The sequence below is a fragment of the Centrocercus urophasianus genome, unplaced genomic scaffold (genome assembly GCF_019232065.1).
Source record: "Centrocercus urophasianus isolate 14NV4802_14NV808 unplaced genomic scaffold, USGS_Curo_1.0 seq_13, whole genome shotgun sequence".
NCBI lineage: Eukaryota > Metazoa > Chordata > Aves > Galliformes > Phasianidae > Centrocercus > Centrocercus urophasianus.
In genome coordinates, this window is record NW_024884475.1 from 49,840,107 (window position 1) to 49,865,518 (window position 25,412).

Sequence of the window (25,412 nt, forward strand, 5' to 3'; positions counted from 1 at the left end):
TCTGAGAGGAGGTCTAACAGGCTGATTACCCACAATCTGCGTGTAGAAAACACACAGGCCTGTTAGTTAAGGAACTTTCAAAGGCTGCAATCAGATTTCTGTGATTCCTGTGACTGATACACTAATGGTTTTGGAGCAGGCAAATTATGACACAGCATTTAGAATGCATTCAGAATGACAAATGACTTGAGCAAGAAGAAAGCAGCTTAGAGGTGGTAATAAGGACCAGCTTCATTTATGATTGCTCAACTGTGAGCTTTCCTGCCTCCTATAGTACAAAGAAGTCAATTCCACCTTTTGCTAAAGACTATTTATGTTCATACAGCCAGCTGCAATTAGGAAAAGCTTTATGAAGTGTTTTGCAGATATAAAACAAGTAGGTTTATAAATACTGAGCTGCTCAACTCTGTCAAGATGGAACTGTTTCTGGGCATTACTGGAAGAAAGTGAAATACCTAAAATATCAGGCAGCAGGTGAATGGAGGAAGCAGATGGAGGCCATCACTTTAGGCATCTTTCACATAAGTCCAGTTTTCATTACAAGGAACCAAGGTCTGAGCCCAGCTGTGCTTCCCATTAAAAAATGTCTGCTTAGCAGACAGGCTTACTTGTATATCTGATGCAAATATAATTACTAATCTCAGCCAATTATTACCTAGAAATACAAGAAAATCCATCAGCTTCATTATATCCATCATATATTTATTTACAGATACAACAGATTTAATTTATGGTTTCTATTTTCAGCTTCCATTTTATTTACTCACTCCCTATAATCCCTGTAAATGCATCATCTCAATGCCTGATGACTAGTAGAGTTAATAACATGTTTGCAAACTTAGAAGTAAATAAAACATATGAAAACATGCTTGCTCAGGAGACATTAGAATAGGAGGTGTATGTGATAATCTTTCAGGTTTACTGTAAATAAATTAGCTGTGTTGACAGCTCTCTCATTCTCCAGAAAATTGAAAATTTGGAAAGAAAAATTTGGGACTTCTCAGGTTCCTAAACATAGCACCCAACTTTAACTTATTTTTAGAAGCTTGGGCCCTTTACTTGTATTAATGAAAATAGAGCTTAATACAATTTACAAATGACGAACCTGAAGACAGAGGCCTGAATCAAAAGCACTGTGAAGTGGTGGAGATGACTTTCAGTAGAGAAGCTCTGAAAATTGAAAGGCAAAGTCCGACGGTTCTTGGCTTTGGCTCCCTCTGGTGGGTAACGCACACTGCAGAGAGCAACAGAATAGTACTGGTACAGGTAACAGCCACAAAACAAAACAACATTCAGGGTCTCATAAAATACACAGAAATACACCAACAGAGCAACGATTGTGATTGAGATTAAAGCTTTAAGCTGCAGCTCAACACAATTTATGTTGAAAAGAGCAGATTCTTGTTGAACCAAACCCTTCCAATTCCAAATGAAAAAAAACAGACTAAGGGTTTGGCCAAGGCACAAATCTATTTTCAGCACCTAACAGTTATTAAATTAAAATATGGAAGTAGTTGAACGTTGCTTTTTTGACAAGAATATTTTCTACGATTTCCACTCTTGACAGATACTTTGAAGCCTGAAGCTTGATGTCCTTTCTCAAAAACATTTTGTTCATAGGATTCAAAAAACATTATTTCACAGATTTCATACCACGGATTCTTCATTTGTCATAAAAGGTTTAGATCCAGAAAAGAAAAACACACTTTTAAGTCTGTGATACATTACCTACAGACCACACAGATCTACACATTTGCAAGTTTAATCCAGTGAAAATTAAAGCAGATATGTGCTCAACAATATAAATGTAAGTCCTTCAACAAGAATGATGCACACACATTGCACTGAAGTGTCTCAAAAGCATGTGTTATGGTAATTTGTCATAAGTATAATATTAAAATAAGCATGAATAGTCCCTGTCCTACAAAAGAGTACTGAAATTTTGGTTATGCCAGAGAAATGCATAGAGATTTTGCAGACATCAGTAATTGTACATTTCTGCTCTCGCCACTGGCAACACTAAATCAAGTTATAACTCTTGCTTCCCTGTTTATTATTTTTTAATATATATATAATTATTTTTCAGATGCTTAGCTGTTGATGTGAAACATCTATTTACCATTGCTTTGTTGGGAGAAAAATGATGTTCCCATCAGAAAACAGTAATAAAGAGTGAGAGTATTTAGAGTAAGAATGGTCACGTGAACTTACGACTGTCAACATACTGAAGTTCTTCAATTGACCAAGTCCAAACTGTTCAGGCACAGAACCAACTGAATCTACCATAGAGTCTGTTCTTTGAATTGTTTCATTTGAAATATGAAGCATCACGTTTTCATACCCATGACATTAAAAAAAAAAAAAAAAAAAACAAACCTGAGGCTCAAGCACACATTTTGCATCAAAACTTTCATTCTGAAAATAAACAAACAAAACCTGTGAGACCTACAAAAGACAACTCTTTCTAACATTTTCTCAATCTCAAGAAGGTAAACCTTCCAAGTTTCAGGTCCAAATAAAGAACCTGATCTCAGAAGCTCTTGACTAGATACATAGTTTTAATTGGAATTCAAAGCAATGGATAAAATACCCTAGAAACTTCCTTAGAATTAATATAATTACTTCCCTTTTCCCTTATGCCGCTTCATATTTTCCTCTTACATTAAATAACATAAGGTTCTTATGTGTATTCAGCACAGACTGGCTTGTTTATAAGCATGTAGATTGTATCCTCCTTGTGGTCTCTACTGACTAATTAACGTGTGAATTTACATGGGCAGACTGGAGACAGAACGGATTTGTTATCGACCTGCTTATAATACCCACAGTAGTGTGATAAGATACATGTAAGCAAAACCCACACTTCTGGCATTCATCAGCCAAGGTCAAGAAAAAGACTTGCTTCTTGCTTCTCATGCATAACTGACCCCAGCAAAACATTTGTATTAGAAGATATTTTTTATACAGATATCAGATTATATATTTGAAACTAGGTATAGCTGGGAGACAATTAGGTGACAAGCTAGAGTGAGAAAACAGCTACACTGAGGAGACATAGAAAACCTTAATTTTCAAATCCCAAACTCAAGAGTGCTGTGGTCACATATGGTCAGATTGTCAGATCTGCTATCAGGAAATCATTCTCTTATGTCAGGCTGGCTATTATTTTGGATATTAATTTGTTGCTACAGCATTGAAAACAGCATCCCTTCTTAGGATCACAGTTAACTTCAGGTTGGAAAAGACCTCAGAACATCTCTAATTGTCCTCCTGCTGAAAACAGGACCAGCTGTGATCAGGTCAGGATTCTCTCTGGATGTCTTGGCCGTATGCCCAGCACTACTGGTGACACCAGATATCCTGCTCCCACACAGCAGCACACAGCTCACTCTCATAAGGACGGAAATGCTCTTATCTTACTAAACTTAACATGGCATTTCCAAGTGAATGCAGCATCCCATGATAAACAGGAGGTCGTTCAATCTGATCCATCTCGTGGTCTTTGCTAACCATCCAGAAAGGGAGAAAGGGGAAACGTACACAAGAGAGGAATCTGATGTGCCCACGACTGAGTGTTATAAATCTTTGAGGGAAGTCCTTTGCAACTCTGAGGCTTGAAGGTAAAAAGAAATCCAAACAAGCTTATTCTCCATTGTGAGAAACACCATTCCTCTGTCCTAAAACAGCAGCATTAAACCCACAACAAACAAAAACCTACAAAGAATAATCAGCAATCACACAGAGATGAACTTGCTCTAACATAACAGAGCCGAAGTAACGTGGGGAGTAATTAGAAAAAGAACTCCACGTATGCTGAAACAAGGCTTCTGCATATAACCCCTTTATAAACTTTCCCCCTTTTATTCTGTATGCAGTGGGGGTTTGTTCCCCCATGAAAGACTATGCCAAGTGGAACAAACATTTTTCTAGGCTAGCCTAGAAATTACTGCAGAAGGCTAGTTAAGCATGGGTTCATGTTCACCTTTTTACCCTAAAGATTTTGGCTAATTCTTGCTGGATCAGACTAACCAAAATCCTCACTCCTGTGATAATACAGAGCAGATTGGAAATTGCAGCTCTTCACGTTTGAAGTCTCTAGGTTTTGCTAGATACGTTTTCCTGGTGGATAAGTGAAGCATATTACATTTGCAATTTTCACCCATTTCCCTCTCACAGGATCTGAAGCAATGACTCAATTCCTTCAGGTTGGCCACATGGATGAACACTACAGAAAGCATGCTTACAAATTTAAGAAGCACTGTGGTTTCATTTGCTTTCCACAATAAGCCTTTGCTCAACTGAGAGAAAAAAGGTGTTTTCTGACAATTCCTACAGTCCTGACACGAGACTGCTTTCAGCACTGATGGCTGTGCATATAATGTGCAAAAAAACAGCAGACTGAAAATTGCATTTCTGTGGGATTCTCAGAGGCACAGCACACAATATACAGGAACCAGAATTCTGACATGAAGAACGGTTCTCAGATACGATATCTGAAAAAAGCTGAAATAATATGAATATTGATTTCCCTTGGTTCCAGAAGTTTAGTTTGCAGTCCTGTCTAGCAGGGAAGAAAACATGAAAATCTACAGGAAGCAATGCCTGCCCCTTTCTTGCCTTGGGAACAGCACCAGCATAGTCATCAGTGTAACTGATAAGAGGAGCGCAGCTCATTTGCTCACATCACATTTGACAATATCAGCTTAATAGCACACCTCATTTACATGTCTTTGTGCCTGGAATGACAACTGGGTTTCAGCTTGGTGGATGGAAAGGAAGCAGAATTAGTAAAGCTCTGGACGGTGACAGTAAACGAAAATCTGTGGTAAAACAAAGCCATATTAAAGCCTCATTCAGGCTCAGATGTCACATGGGCCCCAGAGTTTGATCATTTTTAATTAAGAGCACACTGGTATGGTTCTGCCTGATCCAGAAAACCAGTTATGATGACAACAGGGGCAGGGTGGGAAAGGGAATCTGCACGTACCTAAAACTTTACAAGAAAGTATTACTTAAGAGGAAAAGGACACAGCAGCTCTTATGGATAGGTGAGTATTACAAGTTTTCTTTCCTTGCCATGTTCTATGAGCTTTCTGTTGACAAAAAAAAAATGAACAGTGGCTTGCTGCTGAACTCATAGAGCTCAACACTGCCAAACATATACCACAATTTCCTTATCCCAGTTGTAAGCAATCCCCTTCTCCTCCCAGGAAAAAAACTTGGAAACTATCTTTCTGGGTAAACAGAGAGAAAGCAAAATTACCAGCACTAAATAAACAACACTTGCTGACCCATGAACAGCAAATCAAACACTATTACTTCATAATGACATGAATATAGAAAAATGACATATATGGAAATACATATGAAAGTTATGTAATATGCAATGTTCCTAAAGCAGATGCTTTGTATGCAAATTTTTCATAACGCTGCAGTGACAGGCCCTTGTAGACACACAAAAAAGCCATAATCCTTGACTGCATTAGTTAAGACTAAACATTTAGAAAGACAGACTCACATGGTTACAAACCAAGAAAATTTTCTTGTATCAGAGAGACAAAGAAATATCAAAGTACCTAATACTTTCCTTGGCTTCTTCAGTGTCAGACACAGCTGAGCTTGTTAATACAAAGAACAAGTAGCAGTAAACAAGCAGATACAGATTTTAATTAAGCTAAACTAAACAACTGCTTATATTTTGATTCTTGATTTTCATTGCCTTAATTTCACGCTAGTGCCACTGTTTTTGATGGGGTCATTGGTGAAGTAGGACACCCAGGGCAAATTGAGATAAAGTGATCTGAGACTTCTACATCACTCTAACCCATAATGCATCCTCAAGGATTTAAAATGACATGACCTCTCCACTAAAAAGTTTTTTTCTAGTAAATTCTTACTGCATTACTAAGCATATTCTATAAAGTGTAGCAATAATTTCATTCTCTGCAGTTAAACAGAATTCCACGCATGTATTTTATTTTGTTTGGCCAAAACCCAGGCTCTTTCCTCCCTTAGGAGAAACTAAATAGAAGCCTGTGGATTGTAGCAGTTACATATGCTTAATGGACCAAGCAGTACATTGAACAGGAAAAGGCATTTAGTGTTATTGAGAATTAATCTCTCTGAAGTTTTATTTTACATATTTATCACAGCAATAACACACTCACTTAGGTACTGCTTACCCTATCCCAAGATTCTGAGAAGTACAAAACCAGCCACATCCAATTCATTTCATCACCAAAATTAAAGTTTTTCCTTTTAGGAAATAATGTATTGTCATTCCAGCTGTGATGTTTTGGTTTCTAGTCTCACCTGTCTCAGTGGATGCTTCCTGTCTGAGAGCAAACAGGGCACACTTCTGCAATATCTTCTGTAGCTTGGGGAAAGGGCTCGGCCATTTGCTTTAAGCTTGCTGCCTGTATGCAGGATCACTGCAGAAAACATTCCTGTAGAATGTGCCACGAAGACCAGCAAGCATAGTGAGAACATTCTGGAAAGTTAAGAATTTGCTGATCATAAAACATAATTAAGGGACACAATTACTTCAGGTAGGTGCTGCGCAATTTGGTACATATGCAGATACAGTTTGAAGTCCTGTTGTCTCTGCCCTAATAAGTGTGTATTCAGCTACACCATCTCTAAGACGGGGGGTAAAGTTTCATACAGCTATTTGATGACCCTGTTAAGAGCATTATTAATAGAGATTCAAGCTATATTTTCAAATCATACATCTTATAATAGTACTCTTCATAACATAAGCACTGCTTTTCATTTGAATAAAGATACCATTAATTTGCAAATAGTAATGTTGAAAGCAACTTCTCAGACTTAGTATTTCTTTCATGCAAGTGCTTAGCAAAAAAGCTTCCCATAATTAAAGGGGTGAACCAATTTCAGATTAATGAAGAATATATTAATCTCCTTAATGGACTGGTAGGAAAAACATTTATTCCTTAACCAAACAACTTCAGAACTAAAGGATGGGCTGCAGTTCAGAAATACTTGAAACAGAATTTCATCCATTTTGTGTGGTTAAGAAGCTGCTGCTTAATGTCATGTTTACCTGCAGGTTAATGCTTGAGGAATTAAGCTGACACATTAAACAGATCCTGCTGATCTGAAACATTGGAGTTGATCCTTTGTTAGATTGCATTCCAGCTGTATTTTTCTTCTGATTATTTGCCAGTTCTCAAGAAGTGTTGAGTAACATCTGCTTGATTGGTCATCCACCTTTTGATTCCCTGTGAGATGCAACACTTAGCATTTTCTTATCTTTATTTCAGTTAGTTTTATTCTAGCAGTTATACCTTTAATTTCCCTCTATAGTATTCCTGTGAAGACACAACCATCAGGCTTTTGGCCAACAAAAACTGAGTATAATGAAAAAGAACACATATGTAGAGGAGAAAAGTACAATCCTGATTAACATACAGCATAAAAGCTAATCCAACAGATTTCTTATAGTGTTAAGAATTTACTTCATTATCACTTCTTTTACATTCTAGATTACAATACATACTTTCTTTACATAGTAAAACCAGTACTTACATACCCTCAAAGAAAAAATCCCCAAATTAAATACAAACAATCTCCAAAATATTACAACCATGTTGGAAGTCTCATCTCTGACACTTCAAAGTTTCCTGATGTTGTAAAACTGAGGTCATCATTTCTGATACCACCTAAAAGCTCATCCTCAGGTAGATCATCTGGAAGTTAGGACTTTTTTTAACAGCAGCTATATATTTGAGGATAGGATTCTTCCATCAATGTATTTCTACCTGCCTTTGAATCTAGCACAAATAAGCACTGTTTCCTTGAATAAAGATGAGAGCATCTCTACTTTGAATTTACAACAACCCAAGACTATTAGATTGTTCACTCCATTAGTATGAAAAAGGACACAACCAGCCTTCTGAAAGAACACCACAGCAGTACATGGGTGTCTCAGCTAGAAATAATTCAGTGATGACATCACATAAACATTTTATATCCTGTACTGAATTGATCAAACTTATTCAATAATTAGATACTTGTTTCATGGCATTGCTCACATTTAGATACACACATTCCTGACTCTGCAATTCCTGCTGAGATAGCAAGTTCTTCATGGTAGACTTTTCTTCTTCCCTCTTCTTTCTCTTCCAGTTTCCTGGAAAGGAAGCAGACAACAACAACAACAACAAAAAGACAATTCATCTGAAGTTCCAATTAAAAAACAATGAGAACCCCAACTATCCCAGTCGTGCTTTTTTTGTCTGTTTGCTAGCAACATTTGTAGTAATAACAACTAGCAGACAACCCATAGGATCTGGGATCAGTTTTAAAACAACATAACTTCATATCCTCTGAAAACAGAAATATTTTCTCTCTGGACCATCATAGCACGTTGGTGTGTCCCCTAATTATTGCTCTGTGTGGATTGCTGTCTGGATTTCTGTTCACTTTTTTTCCAAGAACAGTAAACATCTCTGAGCTTCATGACAATATGACACCAACAAGAATGGTTTTTTTTCCTGCTTGTTTTAATGTTGGTTTTTTTTCTTCAGATCTGCTTGCAGGCTGGGTTTTCTTTTTAGCCACTCTCTGAACTGAAGGTTAACTTGGAGATAAACTTATCTTTAATGTTATCCTGGGCCATGTGTTCATTTCTAATTACAGCAAGTTTTTGCTGCTGTATTTTTCCACAAGTGTGTCAGCACTATTTTCTGTCTTAGTGTTGAATATAAAGAGCTGCCAAGGAAAGCATTCCCATGGTCTTCAGTATTGGCAGACCCTCCCTACTTATGTGGAGCTTTTCCAGTTTCTCTGGTAAGCATCCTTGAAGGAATGATTCCCTTCAGATAGCAAACCAAATGTGTCCTTATTTCTAAAGTTGCCTGAAAATAAAAAATAAAAAAAAAAAATACTCAGACCTCAGTCCAAGCTTGCTGCTTTTCTTTTGCATTCCAGACAAATAAAATGCTCATGTAAGTAACCAAATTACAGTACATATCAAAGTAACTATAGAGGAGGGTAAAATTCTGTATCATAAAGACACACAGTTTTCACCTATGTAACTAAGTGACAAACTGTATTATATACTATGTGACAGACTGTTAGTTCCAGTTGTGAGTAATCAGTACCACTCAGTAGTTAATGTAACATTACACTTTTTTTTTCTTCTTCCTTCAATCAGCATATTCTTCTATATAAAGGCTACAGGGGAAGCATGCAGTGATGCTAAGTACCATCCTTGCACATACTGGGAAGAGAAGGAGGGAAGGGTTGTTCTCTCTCTAGAGGTACATACTGTAAAACGAGCTGGAGAGCTCCCATAATGCCATGAAATTAAGCTAAAAAAGGTAACAGTAGTTAAAGACTCAATTTTGAACTCTTTAATTAATCCACCTGATAAATGAAAATTAAATGTTAATTTAAAATGTTATTTGCAAACCATTTATGGATGGCTTTACTAAATTAGAGCAGCAGGATGGCTTTGGCTTTTCAGGGATGATTTCTTTCTTTTGCAGTAAGATTTTATTTCTCAGCACTGACTGATGCTTCCGAGCGATTTTTGCAGTTCAATCAGTTAGCTCAGTTTTTGAAAGAGACAGTTTAAACACCCGATGTTTAAAAATGCACAGGAGACAAATATACAAGTGTTGTTTACCAGAAATACGACAAAAGTGTGGAAAAAATGTATGTTATCAAATACCTTTAAATAGGCCTTCACATACACACCTGTTTCGTCACTTGTGCAGGGTACATGCCACTGGCAATGACATCTGTAAAGGTAACAATAACCAACCAAAGTCAGAAACTTTCTCACCTACACCACTGAAATAATACTGGCCATGCTTTCTGCAAGTACTATTTTAATAATTTAAACCTCAAAAAATATTAAATGGACTAAATTCATCCTAATCTGAACGGTCTCTTTATCAAGAACATTTCTGAAGATATGTGCACTGAATCTCCATGAAGACTGAAGACATTAACTTTGGCAGTTGATCTTGAGATTGTGAAAATAGAGCTGTTCCACAGAAGTCAGTTCCTTAAATAGGTGCTCCTACTGTGAATTGTTATTGGTTAGCAAAACCCAGGCTGTTTTCTGCCACAAATAATTTGATTGACATAAACAGTCATTAGCGTAAATGAACTAAATGTTCCAGCTGTACACAATTCCTTTCACCAGTAGAAAATAAAGTAGAGAAATAAGCAATAAAGAATGGCTCTCACTACACTTCTTATGGTCACAGCCCTATTTATACAAGCTCTGGAAGCATGCTACCATAAATCTAGGATAAAGCGATGACTTATTTTAAAAAAAGGAATAGTTGAACAATGCTCCTATGTATTCTGCCATTAAAAATGTCTTTAAAAACTGCAGCACTCACAACTCCCACGTAGAAAATAAATCCCTTTTTATCTGTGTTAAACTTTCCTCCATCAAGGGAGCAAGTACTTGTATTGCCACACATGAATTTTTGTGTGCTAGAGAATCTCACAAAATTAATTTCAGGTTGACATCTGGATTTCAACCCAAATCTAATTCCAACATAACTAATTTGTAACGATACCACAACCGTTAAGTTTCACGTACCTGGACAGTTCCTTCACTTTTTATGACAACTACAGATGTTCATTTCAATCATGTTTGATGTATTGTTTGTGAAAGCAACTTTTGGGTGTTAGCCACTATGCCATTATATAAAAAGACCAAATTTGTTAGTGATCTGCTCTAGGGAGCAGCACAGTAGTTTTAGGCACAACAGTGTTGCCCGTATAGCAGTGAGCAAAAAGCTTCCATTCCCCTAAGAAACACCGTCCATAAAATTGGTGTAATAAAAGAACCTTGTACTTCTTGGATTAAAATTTGATGAGCCATACTGTGCTATGGATTCATCATGCAGACAGCATTGCAGGAGAATTACAGCCTACTGAGCTGATCTCTCCAAAATCAACAGAGAACACAAAAGAGATTTTGAATCAAGTAATCACTTGATCTCTCTCACTTTACTGCATAGCTTATCCTTAGCTACAAACATACTTAGCAACAAATAACTTTCAGCAGGACTTGTTAATATGTGGTTTGAACACTTGCTATGATTGGATTTCCCAGAAACTTCCTGGAAATTGAAGGCCAAGTTGTTCTTCCATATTCCTGAAGGAAAAGACTACAGTACAGAATGCCATGATTCTCCTAAAATTATACTCACTTCCAATAAATGCCTTTTGTCATCATGAAGTCTAACTCCTTGACAGCACTGCAGCTACTTAAGAATTGACTGTTTTGTGACTGTGACTTTACGCAGTGAGTTTGCATACACACACTATCCCACAACTAATCTACAAGTGAAGGTTGAAGTGACAAATATCACACGTGGCTCAAACTCAGATTAAAGATTCTTACCATGCTTAGAAGTTTCTGAAGAACTTTTCCATAAGCTACCTATGGTTGTTTTTTTGTTTTTTGTTTTCTGTAGAAGAGTTTCATGGCAAGGTAGATTAATTATGCAGAAGTTTCAAGTGTTCCCTTTCCTTTTAATTGACTTTTTCCCCTCTGTTACACTGCCTTCCCATTTCCACTGGAAAACCAGAAAATTCCAATTGAGACTCTTTCAGTGATCTCTTGCAGCACTTTTTCAGGGGAAAAAAAAAAAAAAAAAAAAAAGTCAGCAGAATGACACAGTAGGGGCTGCTTGCAAACATGCAAGTTACTTTTCAGTGGGTATCAGCCAGTTGCAACCTTTCAAGGTTCTAGATCCCTGAGCTTCGTGCAGAAAAGAGAAAAACCATGATATATAAAGAGAACAAGAGATGAGGGGCTATTTATGCTGACTTTTCAGTAACTGCTAAACAGCAAAGAAAAATATCTACCCACCTGCCTTTTAGATTACTGGGTTTCTCACTTACTGGTACTCAAAGACATGCAGATCATTGCAACATTCACTTCCTCTGCTTGCTTAGATTGCAAAACTTCTTTCACTATTTCTTTCTTGCCCCCACTGGTACACACGTTTCTCTGGTAAATATACTTCACATTTCAACACACTGACTTAAAAAGAAAAAGTTATTGCTACCATGTATAATCAATGAATATTAAGATGCTATAATTACAAAACAAACAAGAGAGTTTGGCAAAGCATATAATGATAACAAAAAGAGAATAGATAGAAGGCTTACCCCTATCCTGGGCTCACTCACAAAACACCAGCAGAGCAGATCTCCAGAGAGATCCTTCCCCACTGGCAGCCAGCTCTTAAATGGGTCTAGGAGGGGTGCAGCCAGGTTCCACCCCTTCCTGCAGCACAGGTGAATTGCCTCAAGCTGTGCTCCTCTGGCTGACTCATGGCTCGCCTCAGGTGATCCATCAGAGGTTCAGGCCGTCACTCGGCAGTTCCCATACATACTGGTACTTGTGATAAAGCATTAGACACATGGAAGGAAAGTATGTATTTTTTCCCTAAAAGGAGGAAGCAGGACAGAAAAGTAGTATTTTTTTTTTTTTTTTTTTTTTCCACCACAGCCTCTTTTTCTGGTCTAAAAAGTTTTAATGTCTTGTGTTTCTAGAGGGAAGTTATCTTCATTAGCATCATACTGTTACACCAGCCTGTTGCATCAGTTTCTCAGCACAAGGTTTTAGTGTTTTGGGGAGGGAAGAAAAAAAAAAAAAAAAAAGATAATTAAAACATAGTATGCAAAACAGAGATTATTTAGTTCTTGATGGTGTAACTCCACTCAGTAAGAAGCTGCCTCTGAATTCTACTTAAAGATTTTACTACCTTGAATGAACTTTGCAAGCATTAACCTGTATTTTTAACAGTGTTCCTGAGAGCAGGAAAGCAATTGTTTGGCTTAATGGGTCTTAATACAGTTGTTCAGATTAAGAAGAAAACAGCAGCCTTTTTTCAAAATACACTCTTATGGAGTGGTTCTGAGAATGTACAATTGCTTCCTGACCTGGGAATTTCTTTCAGTGCTGCTCAGTGTTGTTGCCCACTTCTCATTAGTAGCACTAGACAGTTCTAACAAGGAAACAAGTGCTTCTGAACAGCTGTGCAGTCTCTGTTTTTTGAAGATTTCAACACATGACTAGAAAAAGCCAGTGGTGATCCGTGGTATCCCAAACACCAGTCCTGCTCTCAAAGGGAGGCTGGACAAGCTGACTTCCAGAGGCTCCTTCTAGTTTGCATCTCTGTGATTCGGTGTGGATTTACTAGTCACCATAAAAGACCTTCTAATTCTTACTTGAAATTTTACTCTTACCTTGTTGGTAAACAAGTATTAACCAATTATCTTCTTGTATTCTGGAGATGAAGGTGTAACAGATGGTCATTACCACCAAGGCAGCCTCCTGAACGCATCTGTTAAAGCTGAAACTTCTGCAGACGCCACAGATAGGGCAGCTCCGCTGAGAGACAGTGAAAGCAGCCTGAGATCGGCGGGTTGAACCAGACTCTGTCCTTACAGGCTGTCAGAGTTAAATAACAGCAGTGAGGACATGGGTTACCGTATACCTATCAAAGGGTTACTGTAGTTTAAATGTCATCCACTGCCACTTTCCTACAGATGTTTGAAGAGGGCAGTATCCTGTAACCGCCTTTATTCCAGGCTGAGTAGATCGCCACTGTGACAACAAGCTGAAAGAACTGATTATATGAAACTGAATAAACCAGGGAGTAGAACCTGAGATGAAGCCCAATTGCAAGTGTGTTCCTACAAACTACTATATGAATATGTGAATCTCTTCTATTTTGCTAATACTACTGTGCACCCAAAGAGAGAGAAGACTTTTGAGCCAAGAGGAGGAGTGTGTATGAATCTCTATGTGGCTTGCTATTGCAGGATAGTAAAAGGTACCACAGGAAAGAAAGAAAACTTCTTTCTCTTTTAAAGTCATTTGTCTGAACAGTTACTCAACACATGCAGGCACATCAGCTAATAAGCTAATTTATCTACTTGCACCAATAACCACAATCACAATAACCAAGTTATGAAATAAAAGAATATACAAAAACAGTGGCTGCACAGTCATATAAGCTATTGCAATTGTGAAACTTTTAAATTGTTTGTACTGATTATAATGCCTGCTGACCACGTCCAGGCAGCCCCTGTGTACAGCACACACATAATTCTATGTGTGGCATGAAATGTAAGAAGTACATTTCCAGTCATCCCATTCAACAAAAACTAAAGGATGTTACCAGTGCTTATTAACAGTACATCAGAATCTGCACTGACTACTATAAAACAAATTTGCTGAAAGCAATGCTTAATCACATGGATTGAAGCTAGTCAACCTAGAACTATCCAAGAGTATTTATATGCCACAGATTTACTGTGCAGAGCAATGAGCTGAAGCAGGTACTAAAGCTACTGAGATCAGTCAGTTTTATAACACCAAATTAATTTGCCTCTGCATGTTGTTGACCTGTTTCAAATCCCCACTTTCTCCCATGGACAGTTTTGTTAATTTTTTTTCCCAGCAGAGTGAAAACTTACTTTTCCTCTCAGAATTATGATCATACACAAACTCAGGCCTTTGTACCACCTCCCTACTAGCAGGAACACTAGGAAGCAAAGCACTAAGCATCTGCTTGGATACTACTGGTAGTGAGAAGCATGTAGTAACATAAGGGAATTTGTTTATCCATCCTTTTTCACATAAGTATCACACAGGCAGCTTTAATTTTGGTATGTCCTTACTCTGAGACTTATTTCCTGTTTTGAACGCATTTTTTACTTTAGCATTATTTTCATCTAGGAAATAAAATTTCTATAGCACATCTTGTACTTCTAGCATCTAAAGATATATGGAATGAGGGGCAAAAATCATAACCATGCTGTAAGCCAGACAACTGAAACTTGGTAATATTCTACTGTTGATCTTCAGAGAAGAAAGTAAAACTGATAATGCTGTAAAAACGTATTAATTATCTATAGGGGCTACGCAATTTCCATCAGACTTTTATCAATGGGATGCTACATCTTCCCCACAGTTATAAAATATCTCTCTTCAAGGTCAACTGAACATAACTTCTCTGAAAGTAGTAATCAAATGGATCCCCTACAGGCAGCAGCTCTTCAGATAGTAATGCTTTCATTACATTTGTTTTTCCTGCAGGAAATCATAAAATGCATTACTGACAAAGACACTTGATTTAAAGCAAGATCCTGCTCTGCACAGTGACTCCACACAAGACAGTGTTTATTGCTTCTCAATGATGCTGTAACAGATACTTGTTGTAGAAAGAAAATATTATCCCTTCTTGACTGTCTTCCAAACTCATCCTAGAATGACTTTTCCCTGTCACTGATCATTACGAGCAATAAGCACACCAGAGATGAAATTATGCCCTCAGAGATATCCGTGCAACCTCATTACTCTCCACCAAGGCTGTGCAGATATATAGTTTGGCTGAATCTGTCAGTGCTGTGACATTATCAGATCCCACAATGTAAGCAACTTGCAATATGCAATCATAGTAAGTTATAAAATTTCTGCCATACTGTAAAGATTAATATATAAAACACATACTACTGAATCAGCAATAATAAGTATGAATGGTCAAATACAAGGGACAGCTAAGTAAAGCTTATAAACAAATGACATACTTTGAGTCTAACGTAAGACACTGGTATCTGGATTTAGATCCTCACGTATCTGGAGCAATTCAGCCATGTGGAGTCACTGCTCACTTTGCCTTGAATGAAAATGAGAGAAAAGAAACAGTTCATTCTGTCACTCTCGTAAAATGTTCTAATGTCTTTTTGCAGCACTAGTCAACATGTTTTGTATAAGTCATTACTAAGAGTACAACAGACTTTCTTTCAGAGGTTCTTCAGTGGGCTTGGAAAGAATGACAGGAAGCCTAACAGTCAGAGGAAGAGAAGTTCTCACTCACTGAGTTGTCCCATTCTGAAACAAAGCCAAAGCTATGTTGGTGAAAGAATAAAGTGGTGGTGACAAAGAAAATCTATGATCCTCTTGTCTTTTGCTATATCCCAACCTCACTCAGAAATTTACAGCTCTGCAATTGTAAGCTTTGCTTCTGTTGTATTTCATTGCCTCGCAGCAATTAAGACTTATCTCCTGTGTGCTTCCTTCCTCTTTTACTTCTTCCTCTAATCCATCCAGAATTCTGCACTTCTGGTATTTTATCTGCTAAATGAACATTTCCTTACCCCACATCCTGCTGCTAGGCACAAGTGTTGAGGGAGCTATACCATAAACCACACAACACAGCTAAAGGAAACAATTTCCAGAGGGGAACTATTCTTGGTGTGGACCAGCTCAAATGATTTTCACTGCACAAAGTTCACAGTACAATCTGAAACCATTTCTGCTGCCTTGGCTAAAAGGAGCACAGCCTCCTTCTGCACTTCTTCCAAAGGTCCTATCCATTTCAAGAAATGCTGGCATTTTGCCTATTCTTTTAGTCACCAAAATCTAATTACTTGCCAGCTAGGTGAGCTTTACATGCCCACCCCATATAGCACCAGTTGCAGTGATGCTGCAGACCGCCTCGATTTCAGCATCAGCTCTTACAGAGCTGTTCTACAGGGTGAGCAGCAGAAGCCAAGTACATACTGGTGATTAATCACAGCTGTCAAGCACTCCACCCAGCCTTCTTAAAGGCTGGCTGCATTATTACGTGGAATTTGATGCACTACAGTGCAGTACAGCTCCTGGTTTTGATACTAAAAGCACTGAACCAACTTGCACTTACTATCATGCAAATATGACTGAAGATCACCTTTCGGTCTCATCCAAAGAGAGAATGGTAGAATTCCAGCGTGATGGTAACAGCCCTTGTGCTTCAACCATGAACTTCTAGTTTTTTCAAACGTCCATAATCATAAGCAGCATAAGAAGTGGTCAGGTTTTGGAAGCGGCTCTGTTTGAGGCACCAGACTGTTTAACAAAAAATACACGTGCCCTCTGCAAACAGCTCCTGTAACTTGAGGCTAGGACTGGCACTGCCTAGGGATGTGCACCAGGGCACTGCAAGCACTGAGAAAACAAACAAAAAAGGAGGAGAGGGAATAGAGGCATTCCTCCCTCTTAAAGACAAGCAAGCCATAAATGGTGGGTTCAATCCTCTCCTGCTGAATGGCAAAAGGCATTTTGAGCATGAAATGTACCTAATTGTTCTGCTTTTCATAGTTGGAGAATTCAGTAGATTTGTTTCTCAACATCTACATGATTTAAAGAGAAATATCAGTAGACAACAATAATCAGTACGTTCTTAAGGTGTAATCCTTGCTTCACAGGGAATGGATCGATCACAGAACAACAGCTTTCCAAGGTGCCAGGAATATTAGCCAATGCAAACATGCACTGAAAGACTGAAGAGAGAAAACAGAGTTATAATAAATGGAATTTTGGTTGAAAAGATTAAGCTTTACTTAAAAAGGTGGAGAAGGTATTGTTCAGTAGCTTACTCAGTCATGCTCTCTATGTGGTCTATGTACAGAAAGACACACCTGCATTTCTTGACAAAAATCATTACTTTCCCATCCCTCCATTTCCAGTGCTCAGGCCTCTCCTTTAGACTTCTAAAGGACTTTCTTCCCAAATATTAGGCTATAACATAAACCAGTTAAACTAGATGAATTACCTTTTAAAAATGGCACAGAAATGAAGGACTGATACACGCAATCCTAATGCAAAAAATTTCCTGTCCAAGCAGACTTCAAAATACATGTTCTAAATCCCTGCTAAAAGAACCAGAAGAGATTGCTAGGAAATCTTCCTACAAGCATGTGATACATAAGCAAACAAGAAGCTGAAAATTTAGGCATTTCACAAGTTTAACAAGTTTGCTGTTACACACAACAGCTCTATAAAAGCAAGAGATACGGTTCTTATCTGTCTTTCCCTCATGACCCCTAACTAAACTATTCATATAAATTGTCATGGCAACTTAGACACAAGGATACCAGCAAAAGCAAGTCAATTCCCCTTGGAGAGATTTAGAATAGCAAAAGCTCTACCCATTCTGATGCTGGCAAGACAAAGCCCTTCCCTGTTCCATGATCACAGACCACACCGACTTCTTGCTGAGGAGTTGCTCCCAGACGCTCTTGCTCAGGCTGCAGCCATAAGCCTCCAGCCCAGGTCAAACATGAGAATGGATCACCTGGAAGAAGTTCTACCTTCACTAACTCTTATTGAATGCGATTTGAGTTCAGAAAGAAATCAGTTTTTCCAAAATTAAGCATTACATAAGAATCAATATTATTTTCTTTACGCGAACACATATTTATTCACTGCAACCCTGCAGTTTCACCAAAACCATCCATTTCTTGCTGAATGACAGCAGTACAGACCACATTTCTTTCAGATCTCTTCACAGACTCATCTGAAGAGTGAAAACATCAATGTTTTTTTTTTATTTTTTCCCTCCTCCTGCAGTCACAACACTTCATGCAGCTTTTTTTTTCATATATGTATTTTTTTATACTTTGTATATATAAAGACAATAAATATAATACATACATTATATACAGATAAGCAATAATTTTGCAATACATATGGTAAAAGAGAAATAATTTAAGAGAATATGAGAACTGCAGTAAATGCTTGTGTGCAAGCTCTACTGACATAGCAGTAGCACAAGAACTTCCACTCTGACAGCTGAAGCCCTAATTTGACAGCCATGTAAACTATCCCATATTGGCTGCGCAGGCTCCCATCTGACCACCACCAGTCAGAGCATCCAGCCTGTGCCTCCAATGTTCACTGAGTGCTTTACGTAGCACTACAGCAGAACACACTCCAAGAGCTGCTGGACTCACTATGATGGCTATTTTCCTGTTTCTCACTGGAGTGACTGCCTCCTATGAGTAACAAACACAGCCACACTGAAATGCAAACGTACACTGAAAGAGGGAAAGCATCTTCCTGCCAATCGTTAGGAACGCTCTCTCACTAAGAGAAAATCCTTGGCAAATTCAAGTGGAGCCCTAGAAATACAGCAGGCAATATACAAATCCAAAAACCAAAAACACATATGACAGCAGATAAATAGGTATTTATTTAGGTTCATCTCAAAACACACAAAAATAAAGGACATTAAGGCATTTTGTATTCAATAACCGTTCATATGGTAAAGATGACTTCTCTTTCTGATAAGAGCACACTAGAAAACAAGTTTCCCCAACACATTTGGCAGCGCAGACTTGTCAGCCTGTTCCAACATTCAGCCAGCAAAACCCTTCAAAGAATGCCCACTTCTCTCATAAAAGAGCTACAAAATCTAACAGTTGGGAGACATGCCAGATTGCACTCTTCTTTCCCTTCAAACACACGACCTTCTGTAAAGATGCACCCTGGAGAAAGACTAACAGGTGCATACTTCAGAGAATAAAGAACGCAGACTCACGTTGGAAGCTCTCATTTCTTTCAGTAACCAGAGTACTTGTCCTTGCTTTCACTAGTGTTTGCTACTTCAGCCAAAAACGAGTGAAAAGAGAACAAGTTCTGCCTCAGAATGAAACAATTTTTATGCTCTTCTACATTTGTATTAGATAAACAAATGACAAAAGTTTTGTTTCCATGGAATAATTTATTTTAATGAATTATGCTATCAAGTGACTAATCACTGTTATAGTGCTTTTTTCTTCCATTGGAGTAACAACATTGGGAAATGTTTACAGTATCATCAGGTTCACTACAAAAGGATTTTACTACAGAGTAAGATATAAATTAAAAAACACTGCATATAGCACTATTCATTTTACCACATTCACCCTCTGTATCCTTTGTTCACATTTTTACCTCCATTTAAGGCAAGTTTAGTTTCCAAAGAAGACCACGCAGCCTCAAGACAAACTTGTGTGTCTGGATTTATGAGTTAGGAAATCGAGCTTTATAAAACCTTTACCTCAACAAATAAGAAAGCTATTAAGAGAAAGACGGTGACCCAAAATTGCACTGTATTAAGAGGTTGAGTTTCCATGTACCAAAGTCCTTTATTCATCATCTTTAGAACCAGTTTTGCTTAACTACGGAAGAGACACAAAAAGAAATTGTTCAAAATTTAGATTGCCATTCCATTTATTAGGAAACAAGAACATTATTTCCATCTTACATAGACCACATGTATATTTAATTAATAATATAGACTGAATGTGATACTGTATCAAGAGATTGAAAAGCACCAAAAATAATTTCTTTAAGCACTAAATAAGCTTATTTCCTGAACCTGAAATCCTATCTTCATGTATTTTGTGAACTGCTTTTAAAAAAAAAAAAAAACAAACAAAATGCAACTGATTTTAAGGAAAAGCAAACAAACAAAAGAAACAACCCAAACCAACCAATCAACCATCCAAACCACAAAGAACCTTAGGGTACAAGGTCTATTTAATTTGAAGATCAGGTCACCTGCTCTCCAAAATAAAAGATGTAGCAATTGAGAAATCACCCCCTCACGTCTCTGGGAGACTTCCACATAGAGATTCACACAACACAAAACCAAACACTATTTCTCTTTTTTTTTTTCCTAAAGCTAATTTTATAATTATTAAACATTGTGAACCTATTGGGAAATTGATCTGGAATCCAAGTCATCCACTAGAAACAGCTACTTTCAATTCAGGATAACTGCCGACAACCACCACCATCATTTGCTCACTTAACAACCACAGCCTTATTGTGTGCAATTATAGTTGTGCAAAATAAAATAGCTTGCTATCAAAATGGTCAAGTAGCTACACTGACTTCCACTGAACAAGCAAAGCCTGAAAAACATTTGAAAACTACACAGATTAGAATCTAAAATGAGCAACAGACTTACAGTTCTTAATATTGCTTGCAAATCTTTTTAATATTAAAGGATAACTTGATAATACTTACATGCTGGATGCACACAGATACAAATCAGATGCCACAGGCAAATCCAAACAGCATAGGAAAAAAAAAAAAATCAGATTAGCTTTCTTCAGATGTACAAATCAATTCAAATGCACAGAGGCAGTATGTTGCTAGCACTGCTTATCATACAGCTGTACTACCTTAATGACGTCCACCCAGTTCCATCCTCGAGGAAGTTCTCCTTTGTGATCTGCAGAATAACAAGGTTTTATTTTCAATGCACAAACAAATTAAAATCAACACACAAAATTGTAAAGAGTCAAATCTTAGTTTGTCCATTACAAAGCATTGAAGACAAAGAACACATACATGTCCTGAACGCATCCTGTTCTTCAAAGTAATTCTCAGACCTTTTACACCTGAATTAACAGACAATTCTAAAACGAGCTGAAACAACCACTAGTGATGCATTCTTTCAACTAAATCTTACCCAGGTTTTCCCACCTGACATCCACATTTAGAATGCCATGGATTTAAATTAGATAAATTATACTTAGAAATTGCTATAGTGAGATATAATTTTTGCTGCATTGACTAAGCATTACCTAGATCATTATTAAAAACTGAGGCTAAGCACAAAATTGTTCAGAGTTAAGCCAAAATACTGAACCCTTTTCTATAAAAAACGTAGTATTTCACTGAAAGCACAAAGTGACTCCAGAAGCACCTCTACCTTGAGGATACAAACTAATTAAAAGGTTCTACTTTGGGTTCCAAGCAAACATTTTCTTTTAGAAATTACACTTTTAATAACGTGGATTACTTATCAGGGCCTATCAACAAAATATAAGCCTTCTGTTGGAAGGGACTACTAGGATGTCCCCAATGCTTTCCCCAAATGGTATGTTTGAAAACTTCACTTATGTCACATACTGAAATAACAAAATGAAATTAAAATTTAATTGAATCAACAACACCTCAAAATCCCTACTCTATAGTTTTTACTGCTTCTACCAGAACTATCATCTCAGGCAAGAAACACATACCTGTGTTTCTTTTGCTTGTTTTACATTGAAAGCAGTTAATCTTATAAGCAAGAGCCTTCTGATTCCAATTACCAAAACAACACAGCTGTTAAGTTTCGACTCCTGCACAGCACAAACATAACAATACCATAATGGACAAACCTGTTTTGTCAGCTAGCTTTCTTTTCTGGGTTTTGGATAACTGTTCCTTTTTGTCTTTTTTCTTATTTGCTGGCACATCAGAAGTTCCCATAGAAATATTATTGCTTACTGAAGTCTGAGAAAGGCAAAAGTGGTTGTTAATATTTTGCATGCTAGTTCACCTATCATACTCCAGAATCCAGTATAAATACAGAGTAAAAACAGTTTCCTCTGTGCCTGATTACTGTGAAAAAAGAAAAGCCATCAGCAGCCTGCAGCTTTTAATCAGCGTACAATGATGACAGCAGTAGCTTTAAGAACCATGACAAAGAGACTGGAATTATTCCCTTTCAGAGTTGCCAAGGGGCACTTCTTACACTGTCAAAATTTGATGGTGAAGTGTGATTTAGTCTGAAGGGATTCAGACTTGCAAAATACAAAAAACATTCATTTTTCCTCAAATTAAGTCTGCAGCATGACAAAGGCCATTGAAGAGGAAGCAGTACAAGAAGGCAAACACAGAAGCTGCAAAACTTGCAGAAGATCCTGAAGGTACATCCACGCAATTCACAGCATCCCAGGAAGCTTTCAATAATTGACACCTGAGCAGACATATTTAATCTATTCCAGCTCTCTTCAGCTTTGTTTCTGTTCCAAGTCTCCATTTTAATGTCATTTTGCAGCCCATTCACATTTTGCTATGACAGCAAAATAACAATTATTACCACAGAGCATTGTAGTACCTTGATCTATGGGCTACTGTTTAGCCACAGCCATATATTAGTCAGTATACTGAGTGTAAACCTTAAAAGTAAAGCAATGAAGTACTCTAAGGTTTACTAACTACTTTTGCAGAATTAAAAGTGAGGGATTTAAATGTGAATTTATCAACTTACCACAGTGTTAACAGGCTGATTTTCCATGAACGATTCTTTATTGTCTTTGGCATATTCAAAAAGTGTGTATGTCATAGCAGTTCCAAGATTAGCTTCGACTTCTACCATTAATTTATCCAATATACTTTGTTTAATAGCGGCAGATCTGAAAAAAATTATAGAATTCATCTATAATCTAGACAGAAGAAAAAAGCTCATCAACCAAAAGGCTCCCACAAGTAAAGTTAGGGAGCAAAGCTACCAAATATACTTACATTGTATTGTTGAAGAAAGCATCCATTGATATGACTGGTGCTGTTTGTGGATATGTTTCTGGCCAAGAAACTTCTATTAGAAAGGCTTTGGGATCTCCATTTTCTCCTATCTGAAGAAGAAAAAATGTAATCAGAAAGCAATAGCTTCCAGTCACTTATTAAAGATTAAACTGTCAATACACAAGTCTTTCTCTTCGCTAAAACAGATCAAATTACTTCAGATAACAATTTATAAAGCTGGTCAGAAATTAAAAATTCTTCAGATAGAAGTCTTATCTAGACATAAACATTAGTCTCAGAGCTTTTATCCTAGGAAAAGCAAAATTAGTATAAATAAATAAATAAATATACATAAGGGGCTCTGAGCAACCTGGTCTAGAGCGAGGTATCCCTGCCTATTGCAGAGGGGTTAGAACTAGATCACAGAATCACAGAGTGGCCTGGGTTGAAAAGGACCTCAGTGATCACTTATTTCCAACCCTCCTACTTCATGCAGGGTTGCCCACCACCAGACCAGGCTGCGCAGAGCCACATCCAGCCTAGCCTTGAGTGCCTCCAGGGATAGGTGTATAATCAATGAGTATTAGGATGTTATAATCACAAAATAAACAAGAGAGTTTGGCAAAGCAGATAATGATAACAAAAGAAAATAAATAGAAGACTTATCCCTATCATGGGCTCACTCGCAAAACACCAGCAGAGCAGATCTCCAGGAGAGATCCTTCCCCACTGGTAGCCAGCTCTTAAATAGGTCTATGAGAGGTGCAGCCAGGCTCCACCCCTTCCTGCAGCACAGGTGAATTGCCTTCAGCTGTGCTCCATGACTGACTCATGGCTCGCCTCAGGTGATCCATCAGAGGTTCAGGCCGTGACTCGGCAGTTCCCACACAATGGGGCATCCACAACCTCCTTAGGCAACCTGTTCCAGTGCATCACCACCCTGTGTGAAAAACTTCCTCCTAATATCTAACCTAAACCTCCCCCATCTCAGTTTGAAACCAGCTGATCTTAAATTTCCCTTCTAACCCGAACAATTCTATGATTCTCTGCTACATGAAGTTATTTCATTTCAATGTCTGTACCAGTACAGCGTAGTAGCTGACATTCAGTAGCATCTGGAGTAGAAACGAAATACATAAAACTTTAAATCAGACATCAGCAACATTCATCAAGACATCGTGTACGCTGTAGCTGTCCAGTTCCCAGCAGGGTCGAGAAGGAAACTCATCATATGGTTTACATACAAGTTCTCCTTTCCTCAGGAAGGCACTGCCTGCGCCATGAGTAAATCCACACAGAAAGCTGCACAACCATGCTCCTCCTTGTCAGTGCAGCTAAAAATCGGGTAGCCTTCTTTTCAATGATACTACATTTCTTCAGTATCTGTAAAGACCTTTCTTTCGTCTCGTTTTCTTAGCAGACGGATCACAGAACACCTTTGTTTTACGTGAGGCCCACCGGAGACTGACGAGACACACTAATTCTTATGACTTCTCATGCACCCACTGCACTACGGTTTCCCAAACCCAAAACTTGGTGTCAAAGGCAATAAGAATACATTGTTTCACAGGCATGATACATGATTACCTTTGTCTGATATTAAGTTTCACGACACTTCGATTAAGTTTTCCTAACTTTTGACTTCCTAATCGGTGACAACTGAAGCTGGCAAGATCCCGCGACGCAGTGTAGGCTCGTCACGATCACTCTTTCCAAAAAATACAGCCAACTTAGAGCAGCGATACGCGTGTCAAGGGAACCTCGGGCCGCCCCTGCGGGCAGCCCCAGCCGGGCACCGCACAGCCGCGCCGTGACCGCCTGACAGCGCCGCACGAAGGTCCCGCGACACCTCCCTCCTGGCACAGCCGTGCTTACGGCGCTGCCTTACCCTGTACTGGAAGGACACCGGGCTGAGCTCCCTGAAGCAGCCGTCTCCTTCGTAGATCGAGCGCAGCGCCTCCAGTTCCATCTGAGAGAGGGACACGGAGCGCGATCAAAGACCGCGGTTCCCCCCCCGGTCCCGCACCTCAGGCTTTTCCCGCCTTCTCCCCGCCGCGCGCCCCTCCCGCGCCGGCTCCCCTCAGCCGGGCGGGAGGCGGCCCGGCCCACCCCTCCTCTCACCTCCTGGTCCTCATTGGCCGCCATGGCGCGCGGCAGGCACCACGCGCGCACCCGCCTGGGGCCGCGCGGCCCCGTCGCCGCCACGCATGCGCAGGAGGCCGGAGCGAGCCCCTGCCGCGATCGGCGCTCCCTTCCTGTCTTCCTCGTCTCTTCCTCCTTTCGCGGACTG

The 25,412-nt window shown here is 38.6% G+C and overlaps 1 protein-coding gene and 2 long non-coding RNA genes across 16 annotated transcripts in view; all 3 read right to left on the reverse strand.

Moving 5' to 3' along the window:
- The window catches only part of LOC122156921, a 30,348-nt gene extending 18,236 nt beyond the window's left edge, over positions 1-12,112 (reverse strand). For 6 of the 12 annotated variants that reach the window (XR_006167698.1, XR_006167707.1, XR_006167702.1 and 3 more), the window contains exons 1-7: positions 11,396-12,112; positions 9,724-9,767; positions 8,069-8,152; positions 7,064-7,241; positions 6,313-6,490; positions 2,212-2,296; positions 1,106-1,234 (exon numbers count right to left, since the gene is read on the reverse strand). This is a non-coding gene — a long non-coding RNA (uncharacterized LOC122156921). Of the gene's footprint in view, positions 1-455; positions 656-1,105; positions 1,235-2,211; positions 2,297-6,312; positions 6,491-7,063; positions 7,242-8,054; positions 8,880-9,723; positions 9,768-11,395 lie in introns of all 12 variants that reach the window. The other 6 variants (XR_006167705.1, XR_006167708.1, XR_006167701.1 and 3 more) reach the window with 6 other exon arrangements.
- Positions 12,113-12,310: 198 nt separating this feature from the next.
- LOC122156970 lies at positions 12,311-18,385 on the reverse strand. 3 transcript variants are annotated; one of them, XR_006167732.1, is made up of 6 exons: positions 17,983-18,385; positions 17,607-17,706; positions 17,131-17,334; positions 15,601-15,689; positions 13,252-13,456; positions 12,311-12,448 (listed from the first exon to the last, which is right to left on the reverse strand). It is a non-coding gene; the product is annotated as an uncharacterized LOC122156970 (long non-coding RNA). The 3 variants fall into 3 exon arrangements; XR_006167733.1 differs by having other exon boundaries at positions 17,189-17,334; positions 17,607-18,385; XR_006167731.1 differs by having other exon boundaries at positions 17,607-18,385.
- A 617-nt stretch (positions 18,386-19,002) lies between these two features.
- RWDD4 (RWD domain containing 4) lies at positions 19,003-25,333 on the reverse strand. The gene is made up of 8 exons (XM_042811745.1): positions 25,244-25,333; positions 25,011-25,091; positions 23,123-23,232; positions 22,869-23,013; positions 21,994-22,108; positions 21,007-21,056; positions 20,849-20,851; positions 19,003-19,995 (listed from the first exon to the last, which is right to left on the reverse strand). Exons 1-8 carry the CDS (start codon positions 25,265-25,267, stop codon positions 19,963-19,965), a joined length of 561 nt encoding a protein of 186 aa, XP_042667679.1. The 5' UTR covers positions 25,268-25,333; the 3' UTR covers positions 19,003-19,962.
- Between the last annotated feature and the right edge of the window lie 79 nt (positions 25,334-25,412).

Bases quoted from the DNA above. Each gene is read 5' to 3' on its own strand.
- RWDD4 (XM_042811745.1), bottom strand. From the start codon at position 25,267: ATGGCGGCCAATGAGGACCAGGAG. The intron at 23,014-23,122 runs GTAAGTATATTT...AATTTTTTTCAG, and splicing joins GCTTTCTTCAACAATACAAT to ATCTGCCGCTATTAAACAAA. The intron at 22,109-22,868 runs GTAAGTTGATAA...TGCCTTTCTCAG, and splicing joins ATCAGCCTGTTAACACTGTG to ACTTCAGTAAGCAATAATAT.